This window comes from Sturnira hondurensis, unplaced genomic scaffold, assembly GCF_014824575.4.
Source record: "Sturnira hondurensis isolate 20B ecotype Veracruz unplaced genomic scaffold, ASM1482457v3 Scaffold0003090, whole genome shotgun sequence".
Lineage (NCBI taxonomy): Eukaryota > Metazoa > Chordata > Mammalia > Chiroptera > Phyllostomidae > Sturnira > Sturnira hondurensis.
Window position 1 is genome coordinate 242,460 of NW_028075721.1, and position 12,982 is coordinate 255,441.

At 40.6% G+C, this 12,982-nt stretch overlaps 1 protein-coding gene and 1 non-coding gene across 6 annotated transcripts in view; both read right to left on the reverse strand.

Annotated features, from left to right (window-relative positions):
- WWP2 (WW domain containing E3 ubiquitin protein ligase 2) overlaps positions 1 to 12,982 on the reverse strand; it is a 151,887-nt gene that overhangs the window by 125,063 nt on the left and 13,842 nt on the right. For all 5 annotated transcript variants that reach the window (XM_037041380.1, XM_037041381.1, XM_037041382.1 and 2 more), the window contains exon 2: positions 2,145 to 2,229. In XM_037041380.1, the coding sequence (XP_036897275.1) occupies positions 2,145 to 2,214 (70 nt within the window). In that variant the 5' untranslated portion in view covers positions 2,215 to 2,229. The remainder of the gene's footprint in view (positions 1 to 2,144; positions 2,230 to 12,982) is intronic.
- LOC118983978 (U6 spliceosomal RNA) lies at positions 9,303 to 9,408 on the reverse strand. Its single transcript, XR_005065832.1, has one exon. It is a non-coding gene; the product is annotated as a U6 spliceosomal RNA (small nuclear RNA).

The window sequence follows — 12,982 nt, forward strand, 5'->3', positions numbered from 1 at the left end:
TAAATGCATATAATGAGAAGCACCTATATTATCAAGTTAGCTCTTTCCACATTAGTATGCTACTTCACACTGAAGAAAGGCAACAGGGAAATCTGTTAGAAGTCAGTGGGTGTTCCTGAATAATATGAACCCAAAGTAGGGACCTCAGGACATCACCAGGTCCCATAGACAGGCTTCTGTTTTAAACTAGGTTTGCTAATTATTAGGTAAGGTAGTAAAGGCTGCAGTCCCAAATTCCAAACACTATCAGTTCATTCTAATCCTCTCCTTCCTCAAAATGCTGGAGCAGCACAGCAATAACACACCAAAAACACAAATAATTAAAATGTTTCAACACTTTAAAAAATAACTCAATAAGAAAGAGGTAAAGTATATGAATAAGCAACCCACAGAAAAAGGAAATACATATTTCCCTTCAATGTATGATAAGATGCTAAACAGTATTATAATTAAAGAAATGCAAAATAAAACTATGCTGAGGAAAACAACTTTTTACCTATCAGACTGACAAAGGAAAAAGTCTGATGATGTACTATGTTGATAAAGAGATGGAAAACGGGTGCTCTCATACACTGCTAAAAGAGTATTCTTTCCAAGGAAGGCACCCTGGCTCTTAAAATTCTAAAAATACATCTCCTCTGAGGTTTCTTGGAAGGGACACACAAGAAACTGATAATACTAATTTCCTCCAAGTTGGGGCACTGGAGGCTAAGGAAAGAAATAATGTTAAAGTCTGCAAATATATTAAATAAATTAATAACATTTACACTTCAAAAATAATAATGAGATACAAGCTTGCCTTGAGATGACCATGTTGTGAAGTCTGAGCTCAGATACTGAGTGCTATCCCCCCACCCCTGGGCATCTCTCAGTCCATGACTCATCTGCAGAACTAAAGCTTCTGAAGCAATATTCTTTCATTTGAGCAATTTTTATTAAGGGCCTACTATGTGTCAAGCACAGTTCTAGTCATTGAAATGTCAAAAGTAAACAAAACAAACAAAAATTAATTAATTAAGCACCCCATTACCATTATATTAATGGTATTCCATTAATTATATTCCATTGAAGGAATCAATAAATAAGGTACATACAAATAGGTATTGTGATAGTGACAAGAGCTGAGAAGAAAAATACAAAGTAGGGAAAGGGGTAGAAGTGAGGAAGTTGGGGTGGGAGAGGCTTTAGCTGGGGAGATCAGGAAGACCTGGTTGAAGGGGATGACTTTTGGGTAAAGATCTAAGGAAAATAAAGAAGCAAGGGAGGTAGATACCTGAGCCAAAGGCATTTCATTCAGAGGGAACAGCAAGTGCAAAGGACCAGAGGTAGGAATGTGCCTGGCACAATCAAGGAATAGCAGAGGCCATGTGGCTAGAGCTGAGTAAACGTGGAAGAGTAAGATAAGAAACTAGGGGATCATATCATGTGGGATCTTCAGCTTTTACTCTGAGTAAGATGGAAAGCCATTGGTATGTCTGAGAAGAAGACTGACAATAGGTAGCTTACATTTTCACAAAATCAATGGCTGCTGAGTGACCAACAGAATGAAAGAGGTCAAAAGGCAGACTCAGGAAGGCCATTGCCTTAGTCCAGGGTTGAGATGATGGCAGCCTTTGGGATGGTGGGGATGGTAAGAAGTGGCTGAACACTGGACACATTGTGAAGATAGACACAGCCAAAAATACTGACTGACTGAATACAGGATATGTGAGAAAAACTAGGAGCTCAGTTCCAGACATGTCACATTTAGATGTTTACTATATCATCAAATGGAGATGAACAAGTGGGCCGTTGGAATTCAGAGGAAGTCGGACTAGAGATATAAATTTGGTGGTGGTTTCATAATGGCAGCACTTAAAGTCAATGGATTGGATGAGGTCACCGAGGGAATGAGTGTAGACAGAAAAGAGGCCTGGGGCATGAAAGAATCACCATTTTAGATCATTTTTGCCAAAAGTTCCTTTTTCTCTTCTTCTTCAATAATTCCAGCTACAACACGAGAACCCTAAGACAATGAACAGTTACAATCTTAAGCTATTTCACAGAATTTGGCCCTCTAGACCAAGATGTGGTATAACTCCACCTCTTCCTCGTGATGTGGGCTGGACTTCAGAATGACTATCACTTCACACAGGGCCACTTACCTTTCAAAGTAAGCTGAGACTTCTCAAAAGGCAGGGCCACTCCTGCCCGGCTGGAGCTGGCAGATGCCATGTCATCACCAGGACACTGCAAGACAAACAGAGCAGTAGGTTTAGAGAACATCTGGTAAGAGATTGAGGAATTGAACCCAATGTTAATATCTGAGTTTAAAGAAACAGAAGCAAGAAAATATAAACCTCAAAGCAACTGTGGTTATGCTACTTCCAGTAGAGTGGTATGTGTCTGTCTTACAATGACTACTGAACTGGGTGGGCCTTGAGTAGCCTAAGAAGATCACTGTTATATCAAAGTCTAAGAACAGGGGGACTTCCACTCAAGATGGCAGCACAGGTTACCACAGCTTGCCTCCTTGCACAACCACATCAAAATTACAACTAAAATATAGAACAACCATCAGAAATTGAGTTGAATAGAAGTCTGACAACTGTGGAATTAAAGAAACCACATCCATCTAGCTGGTAGGAAGGGCAGAGACGCAGAATGGGCTGGTCCCACATCCACCTGTGGTGGCTAAAAATTTGGGAGCAAGGAGTTGCAGCCCCATACCAGGCCCCCCCAGCCCAGTGTACCAGTGCTAGGAAGATAAGTCACATAACTTCTGGTTGCAGAAACCAGCAGGGACTGAGTCGGTGGAAGAAACTACAGGAATCCCAAGCAATTCCTCTTAAAGAATCCACACATGGACTTAAGCAATCGCCAATGACATACAGGGAGAAAGTGAAGTGTCTGGCATCAAGGTGAGAACTGGGTGACAGCTTTCTCTCAGACAGATAGGTGGGCAAAGGCCACTGACCCTTTTTTGAACCCCCCCCCCCAAAGAACTACAGAGCCAGAAGGCTGGTGCCATATCTGAGACTCAATCAATCTGGCTAACACTGTTTGCCCCACCTGGGAGATCCCCAAAGACTCGATCCCACCCAATTTACAGGCCCACCCAAGCTGCTTCTCCATAACAATGGCTGGTCTTGGCTCATGCTTCACAACTTCCCAAATCCTCTCAAACAATCAACAGTCAGCCTCATTTAGTCCTCAGCCCCCATACCTCTTGCTAAGGAGCCCCATTCCCGGCACTAGCAGCAATCAGCCTAAATTCACAATTTGGCTTTGCCTGGGAATCTCCAACACCAGCACAAGTATCAGCCTTCTCAGAATGCTTTATCGCTCAGGCAGGGTGGCTCCAGGCAAAACACAGGTGGGGGCTGACCTTGACCTGCACCATCTGAGAAACCTCAGAGCCTACACACCCAGTGGACAGGTATAGACCATGTCGGAGCACCTCAACCCAGACCCTGTACAACTGATCCTGCACGGAGGGCAGAGGTTGATGGTAAGTGGTCACAGCCAATTCTTGTAGCTGACTGTATATCCCTCCCATTGATGTGCCAACAGCAACGAAAGCTCAACTCAGAGGAGGGTATACTCTGCCCACATGAAGGGCACACCTCAAGTACCCAGCCTGGGTGATAGGGGAGGCTGTGCCACCAGATACTACAGGGACACCTACTACATTAGACCACATTACCAAGGCACAAAGTCAGACAGCTCTACCTAATACATTGAAACAAACACAGGGAGGCTGACAAAACTAAGAGACAAAGAAACATGGCCTAAATGAAAGAACAGATCAAAACTCCAGAAAAAGAGCCAAATGAAATGGAGATAAGCAATCTATCATATTCAGAGTTCAAAACACAGATTATAAGGATGCTCAAGGAACTTAATGAGGACCTCAACAGCATAAAAAAGATCCAGTCAGAAACAAAGGATTCACTAATTGAAATAAAGAACAATATACAGGGAAACAACAGTACAGGGGATGAGGCCAACATTCAATGATTTGAAACATAAGAAAGAAAAAGCAACCAATCAGAACAAGAAGAAGAAAAAGAATTTTTAAAAAGTGAGGACTGTATAAGCAGTCTCTGGGACCACTTCAGTGAGTCCAACATTAGAATCATAGGGGTGCCAGAAGGAGAAGAGAAAGAGCAAGAAATTGGAAATCTATTTGAAAAAAAGATAGTGAAAGAAAACTTCTCTAATTTGGTGAAGGAAATAGATGTGCAAGTCCAGGAAATAAAGAGAATCTCAAAAAAGATGGATGCAAAAGGGCCAATCCAAGACACATCATAATTAAAATGCCAAAAGTTAAGGATAAAGAGAGAATCTTAAAAGCAGCAAGAGAAAAGCAGTTAGTTACCTACAGGGGAGTTCCCATAAGAGTGTTAGCTGATTTCTCAAGAGTAACTGCAGGTTAGAAAGGATTGGCAGGACATATTCAAAGTCATGAAAAGCAGGGACCTACAGCCAAGACTGTTCTACCCAGCAGAGCTATCATTTGGAATCAAAGGGCAGATAAAAAGCTTCTCAGACAAGTAAAAACTAAAGGAGTTCATCATCACCAAACTATTATTACATGAAATGTTAAAGGGACTCATTTAAGAAAAAGAAGACCAAACTATGAACAATAGAGTGGTAAAAATACATATATATATCAACAACTGAATCTAAAAAAACAAATTAAACAAACAGAACAGAGAATGTTCTAATGTTTGCTAGATGGAAGGGGTTGTGGGGACATGGGTGAAGTGGTGAGGGGATAAAGAAGTACAAACAGGTATTACAGAATAGCCATGGAGATGTAAAGTATGGTATAAGAAATGGAGTAGTCAAAGAATTTATATGCACGACCCAGGAAGATGAACAATGATGGGGTGACTGCCTGAGGGAATGGGGGTGCTGTATAGAGGGGAGCAAAGGCAGAAAATCAGGACAATTGTAATAGCATAACCAATAAAATATAATTTAAAAAAATATGGCCGCCATCCCTGTCACTCCATCTTGGCTAGAAGTCCATTTTGTGCTTTGAATGGATCTTTTTACTCATATAATTTTGTAACATTATGGATCATCACTTGGAAAATATTAGTTCTTTGAGATATGTCGATTTCCAAATGTCATATACAGTAATGAATTGTGTTCATTTTATTATACAGTATCATAAAAACCACATTTGTGAATGTTACCAGTGATCTCATCAGACAAGTCTGTAAGTACTAAGAAGCTGACGGCTCCTGCTGGTAGATGTAAGTCTTCCAAAATCGTAATTTTCACTTGAAAACTCAGTTTTATCATTGTCAAACAGACACTGTCAGTTGTTTCCCTTGAAGTGACAGGCTCACTTCATTCATTTTCAACAGAATACTGCCAAATACTCAAATCTAGTAACTTCATTGGTGTGTTAGTTTAAGTAAAAATGTATTTCAACAACTGGTTCAGCTCTCAATTCAATCCATCATACAAATGCCTTTCCTCAGCACAATCTGTAACACCTCAGGGTGCAGTGAAAGTGCTCTAAGCATATTTCCCATTTCATCAGACAGAATATTAAAAAGACACATGGTCATAGTCAGGACTTAAAGAAAGTGATTTATACTGCTTCGTCAAGCACATTTTTTAACAGAACTGGCTTTTCCTCTTCCTTTTGTTGAGTGTACTGAGGCGAGGAATACGAGGACAGCAGCACAGCCTGGCGGCTCTGCCCCAATTCATGCCACGGCACCAACAGTTTGACTCACCTTTCCTTTTACACCATGGTGCAAACGTGAAAACAGTGAAAAAGGCAAATAAAATTATTACGAAAATAGTTTTGCTGTTATAAAACCCTAAAAATCTCAGCAGGACACCAGAGTCTGAGGACCACTCTTGAGAACTGCTGCTATAAAAACAATGTAAAGCCCTGGCTGGTGTGGCTCAGCGGATTGAGCGCCGGCCTGCGAACCACACGATCGCGGTTCGATTCCCAGTCGGGGCACATGCCTGGGTTGCAGGCCAGTTCCCAGTTCCCAGCAGGAGACGCACGAGGGGCAGCCATACATTGATGTTTCTCTCTCTCTTTCTCCTTCCCTTCCCCTCTAAGATAAATAAATAAAATCTTTAAAAAAAATGTAAAATTCCTATTCCATTTAACATCATTAATACCTTCTTTCATCCTATTTAGATCTGATCTCTCCTCCTAACTTTCTATTTTGAAATTGTTCAGCTTTAAAACCCAGTTATTAACTCACTATATTACTCTAAGAATATGAAAATTAAATGTAGCTATAGCTAAGTGACATTGATTTTGACATTGATTTTTCATAGTTAAGAGTCAAACAATTTTTTGGCTTCAAGATTTTTGCCATCCCCCCCAAAAAAGAATTTGCCTTATTATAAGATATATCCAGTCCAGGCTTCCAGCCAAGATGGAGGTGTAGACAGATACGCTTCACTTCCTCACACAACCAAAAGAAGGATAACAACCAATTCAAAAACAAAAAGCAATCAGAACTGCCAGAAAATCAAACTGTATAGAAGTCCAACAAACAAGGGGTTAAAGAAGAAACATTCATCCAGACTAGTGGGGCGGGGGACAGAGACAGGAAGCCAGGGTAGTGGGGATGCAAGACAAGGCAAGTGACTAACAAACTGGGAGGACAAAGAGCTGGCTGGCAGACCAGGATATCCCATTTGTGTGTGGATAAGCCAGGAGAAACAACTGGGGAGCAAGACAGACTATACAACCCAGGGTTCCAGCATGAAAAACTAAAGCCACAAAACCTCTGTGTATAAAAATCTGTGGGGGTTGCAGCAGTGGGAGAAACCCCCAGTCTCACAGGAGAGTCCATTAGATGGGACCAGAGGACTCTAGAACGCACACAAGCCCCCCACCCAGGAATCAGCACCTGGAAAGACACAATCCATTGGTAGGAAGCAAGGGAGGTGACTGAAAGCCAGCAGAGAGCCCTGCAAGAGGCATTGTTCCCTCTTTGACCCCTCCCCGACATACAGCACCAAAACCCAGTGAAGGAAGTTGCCCCTCCCTAGAGAATACCTAAGCTCCATCCCTTACAACCTAACAGGTGTGCCAAGATAAAGAAATATGGCCCAAATGAAAGAACAAGTCAAAACTCCACTAAAAGAACTAAGTGACGAGGAGATATCCACCTATTAGATAGAGAGTCAAAACACTGGTAGTCAGGATGCTCACAGAAATAGTCAAGTACAGTTGCAAATTAGAGGAAGAAGTGAAGGCTATACAAAGCGGAATAAAGAAAAATATACATGGAACCAACAGTGAAAGGAAGGAAACCGGGACTCAAATCAATGATTTGGAAGAAAATGAATAAATAAACATTTGACCAGAACAGAATGAAGAAACAAGAATCCCCCAAAATAAGGAGAGGTTTAGAAACCTCTGGGACAACTTTAAACATTCTAATGTGTGAGCCATAGGGGTGCCAGAAAGAGAAGAGAAAAAGCAATACATTTAAAATCTATTTGAAAAAATAATGCAGAAGAAGCCATATTCAAAGATGTTCATCACAGCAATGTATATAACAGCAAAATTTTGTAAACCCAAATGCCCATCAATAAAGAAATGGACAAATTGTGATATTCTTATAAAATGAAATGTTATATAATACTTGAAATATATTAGTTTAATCTATACGCACAAATCCCAAACTAATATGCTAAAAAAATAAGCAAGTGACAGCCTACGTATAGTATGAGGACATTGAAATACACTTAAAATTACACAAAACAATTGTGTATATTGTTGAGGACACACATAAATGGAATAAAAGTACAGAAGCATGGATGGGAAGGAACCACACCATTTAGAACAGAAGATACCTCTAGGGTCTAGGGTAGCAGAAGATGGAGTGGGGGAAATAGAGTGAGGAGAGAAACCACAGGAACTTCAACTTTATCTGCAATACTTTATCTTTTAAAGAAAAAAGTTCTGAAGCAAATATGGCAAAATATTAATATTCATTAAATCCAGATGGCAGTTGTTATGACTGTTATCTTATTATCTGAACCACTTCAAATGTTTGATCTTTTACATAATTTAGCAATAATTTTAAGGGGAGAGATCTTATCTTGAGTAATGAAGGAAAAACCAATGAGTATAAATTAAGCGTAGGGGCTTTGAGTAACAGAGGTTAAAGCACTAAAAGCTGGAAATCCATTATTTATAGACTTTAAAGATAAAAGAATCTTTAAAGTCTGCACATCTACTGGGACTCTTTCTTCCCTAACTTGACTGAGGGTAGTTTTTAAACTAGCCTGTTCTCCCTGAGCTTTAGCTGCTTTTAACCTTCGGTCTGAACTCCGCAGAATCCAGGAGGATAAAACTCGAAGGCCCTACCTGGCCCACTAAATGGGAAAACAACCAAATCTCTTGATCTATACTTCGTGGCCCACAAAACAAAATCAATCAGATAAATTCTAAAAGAGGCTCAGAATGAAACCAACTAGGAAAACAGGAGAAACAGCAGATAACACCACCTTGTTTTCTATCTCCGGTGTCTTTCATAGAGTCCATAGTTCATTAAACAATCTATATTATTCTATGGGCTTTGTCTATCTTTCCAGATCCAATTGGCAAGATACCTCTCTGACACTACAAGGTACATATCGCCCATTGTAAAACCTTTCCAAACCATATATAAAGAAAAATAAGCATTACACAGAAGGGAAGTCACGTCATATCCTGGTCAAAATACTTTCAATCTATTACTTTCTGCCTCGCATCCATACTGGATATGGTTTCTAATGGGCATAAGGTCCAAACCCCTACCACCTACTACAGGAAGCTCCTAAAACCTGAGACTCAGAATTTACTCTGCATTTATCTCAGCACAACTGTACATGGACTCAGTAACTTCCCCCTTGGTAATAAGCAATGGGCAGTGTTTGCATCCAAAACACTCCAAAGAAACTGAATTAGCATAAGCCTGGAACATGCAGGGGAGTGGAGAGATGGGAAGGAAGACCAATGTTTTAAAAAAAATCACCAAAGAGCCCTGGCTTGTATGGCTCAGTGGATTGAGTACCTGCCTGCAAACTGAAGGACTGCAGGTTCAATTCCCAGTCAGGGCACATGCCTGGGTAGCAGGCCAGGTCCCCAGCTAGGGGCATGCGAGAGGCAACTAATACTCACACACAGGTATTTCTCTCCCTCTCTTTCTCCCTGCCTTGCCATCTCTCTAAAGATAACAGGGGAGACAAAAACACTAGAGGAATCTGAGGCCTCCAGTATCTACAGTTACAGCAATTATTAAACACCACCAAGATTTTTATTTTGTTTTGTTTTTTTAAATATGGAACGCTTCACAAATTTGCATGTCATCCTTGTGCAGGAGCCATGCTAATCTTCTCTTTATCATTCCAATTTTAGCATGTGTACTGCCCAGCAAGCACATCCTCGCCAGATTAACACAAAACCCCAAACCAAAGGCCTATTCACCTCCCTTCCTATTACCTAATACATCACATCTGGCTTTCAATTAAAAATGATAAGTTACACTAAAAGGCAAGAAAAAACAGTGTGACAAGACAAAACAAACATCAAAACTGGACTCAAGTATGACAAAGATTTTGGAATTAAGAGACAAGGAATTTAAAATAACTGATCAATATGTTAAGGGCATCAATGAAAACAGTAGACAACACTCAAGAACAGATGGATAATGTAAGCAGTGACAAGGAAACTCTAAGAATCCAAAGAAAATGCTAGAAATCCAAAACACTATAACATAATAAAGAATGCCCTGATGGGCTCATCAGTATACTAGACATGGTTATGGGTGAGAAAAAAATTAAAGAGCTTGAAGATATGTCAACAGAAACTTCTCAAACTGAAATGTACAGAGAAAAAGACGACTTCAAAAAATAAGTACAGAACATTCAGGAACTTTAGGATGATTCCAAAAGGTACCATATTAACATAAATGAAATAGCAGACAAAGAGAAAACAGAGCAGAAGAAATATCTGAAGTATCAATAGCCAAGAATTTTGGAAAATGGATGACATATACCAAACCACATAACCAGGAAACTTAAAGAGCATCAAACAGAATACCAAAAAAAATCATTATTATTTCTGAAAAACAAAAAACTACACCTAGACATAACAAAGAGCTTTTTCTTTCTTGAAAGACAGCAGCGGGCCCTGGCAGGTGTGGCTCAGTGAACTGAGCACTGCCTGCGAACCAAAGGGTCACAGTCTCACTTCCTGGCCAGGGCACATGCCTGGGTGGCGTTTCCCAGTTGAGGGCATGTGAGAGGCAACCCCACATTGAGATTTCTCTCCCTCACCTTCTCCTTCCCTTCAACTCTCTCTAAAAATAAATAAAAATCTTTTAAAAACAAAGAAAGAAAGCAGAGAGGGAAAAGACACTTTACCTACAGAGGCATAAGGATACAAATCACAGGAGCTTCCTTTTCAGACACCATACAAGAAGAGAGTGCAGAGCTCCAGTGGCGCAACTGGTCAGTCCACGGTACTTATACAGGAAGAGTGCAGTGAAATATTTATTGCACTGAAAGAAAAAGAAAAGGAAAAAAACTTCCAACCTGGAATTTTTGTATTCAATGAAGTTATCCTTTAAAAGTGAAGGAAGACAAAAGGACTTTCTCAAACAAAACCTGTTTTGCAAGAAACGTTAAAAAGAAATTCTTCAGGGAGGTGGAAGATGATACGGGTCAGAAACTTGTATCTAGACACAGATAGTAAGAACCTGGGAGAAGGCATGACTAAAGCTCCACCCACTGGCTTCTTTACACACTAAAAGATTGATACGTAGGGAAAGAGCATGTGCTGAGAAAGGCTGCCAAACAGAAAACAAAGAAGAGAACTAACAATACCGATAACAAGTAGCAGAAAAACAAAGGAGGGATTTGCACTGAGGAAGCGGAAATTTTTTTTTAGATTTTATTGATTACACTATTACAGTTGTCCTAATTTTTCTCCCTTTACCCTCTTCCACCCCAATTCACTCAGGCAATCCCCCCATCATTGTTCATGTCCATGGGTCATGCGTATAAGTTCTTTGGCGACTCCATTTCCAATACTGTACTTTACATCCCCAAGGCTATGCTGTAACTACCTATTTGTACTCCATTGTCCCCTCACTTCTTCACCCATTCCCCCACCCCCCTCCCATCTGACAAACATCAAAATGCTCTCTGCATCCATGATTCTGTCTCTCTTCTTATTGTTTGCTTAGTTTGTTTTTAGTTTCAATTGCTGACAGATACGTATCTTTGCCATTTTATTGTTCATAGTTTTGACCTTCTTTTTCTTAAATGAGTCCCTTTAACATTTCATATAATAATGTTTTGGGGATGATGAACTCCTTTAGTTTTCTCTTGTCTGGGAAGCTCTTTATCTGCCCTTTGATTCTAAATGATAGCTCTGCTGGGTAGAGCAATCTTGGCTGTAGGTCCCTGCTTTTCATGACTTTGAACATGTCTTGCCAATCCTTTCTAGTCTGCAGTTACTCTTGAGATATCAACTGACAGTCTTTTTTTAAATATTTATTTATTTATCTTTAGAGGGGAAGGGAAGGAGAGAGGAAGAGAAACATCAATGTATGGTTGCTTCTTGTGCATCCCTTGCTGGGAACTGGCCCCTGCCAGGAACTGGCCTGCAACCCAGGCATGTGCCCTGACTGGGAATCGAACCGCGATCATCTGGGTCGCAGGCCCGCGCTCAGTCCACTGAGCTACACCAGCCAGGGCCCAACTGACAGTCTTATGATAACCTCCTATCAGTAACTAACTGCTTTTCTCTTGCTGCTTTTAAGATTCTCTCTTTATCTTCAATCTTTGGCATTTTATTATGATGTGTCTTGGAGTGGGCCTCTTTGCATCTATCTTGTTTGGGAGTCTCTGTGCTTCCTGGACTTGCAAGTCTATTTCCTTCACCAAATTAGGGAAGTTTTCTTTCATGATCTTTTTCAAATAGATTTCCAATTTCTTGCTCTTCTCCTTCTGGTACCTCTGTGATGCTAATGTTGGACCCACTGAAGTTATCTCAGAGGCTGCTTATACTATTCTCACTTTTTTTGGATTTCTCTTTTTTTTTAAAGATTTTATTTATGTATTTTTAGAGAGAGGAGGAAGGAAGGGAGAAAGGGGAAGGAAGGGAGAAAGGGGAAGGAAGGGAGAAAAGGAGGGGAAGGAAAGGAGAAAGAGAGGAAAGAGGGAGAAAAACATCAATGTGTGAGAGATACATTGATCAGTTACCTTTTATATGCCCCCAACTGGGGATCTGGCCCACAACCCAGGCATGTGCCCTGACGAGAAATAGAACCAGCAACCTTTTGGTTCACATGGGTGAGGGACTAGCCTGTTCTGCAACTGCAGCCCTCCTACCAGTCTCAATAGATGTAGTTTCTTTAATTCTGTAGTTGTCAGACTTCCAGTCAACTTGATTTCTGATGGTTCTGAGTGATGGCTGTTCTACATTTTAGTTGTACTTTTGATGTGGTTTTGTGAAGACGTGAGACATATCTGTCTATGTCACCACTTTAACTGGCAGTCCTCCAGATGTGGACATTTTTTAAATTGTGGACAAGGAGTCTCATTAAGAAGGTGAATTTTGGGCAAAGATACGAAGAAGTTGAAGGAGGTAACTGAGGATATTTGTGGAACAACATTTCAGGCAGATAAATGGGCAAGAGCAAAGCTCCTGAGATGGTAGCATATCTTGGAACTACAAGGAACAAAACAGGGCCAGCACAGCTGGAGGACTATGAGGGAAGAGGAGAATGACAGGCATAAGACAGGTAATTGAATTTACCTTGTTGGGTAAAATTATCCCTAATGAAATATGAAATGCCTTGGAGCAGAGATTTTCAATTCTTTCTTCACATTTGCATTATCTAAAGTTCAATTTAAAGCCTTGGCTGGTGTGACTCAGTGGATTGAGCGCTGGCCTGGGAACCAAAGGGTCAATGGTTCAATTCCCAGTCTAGGGCACATGCCTGGC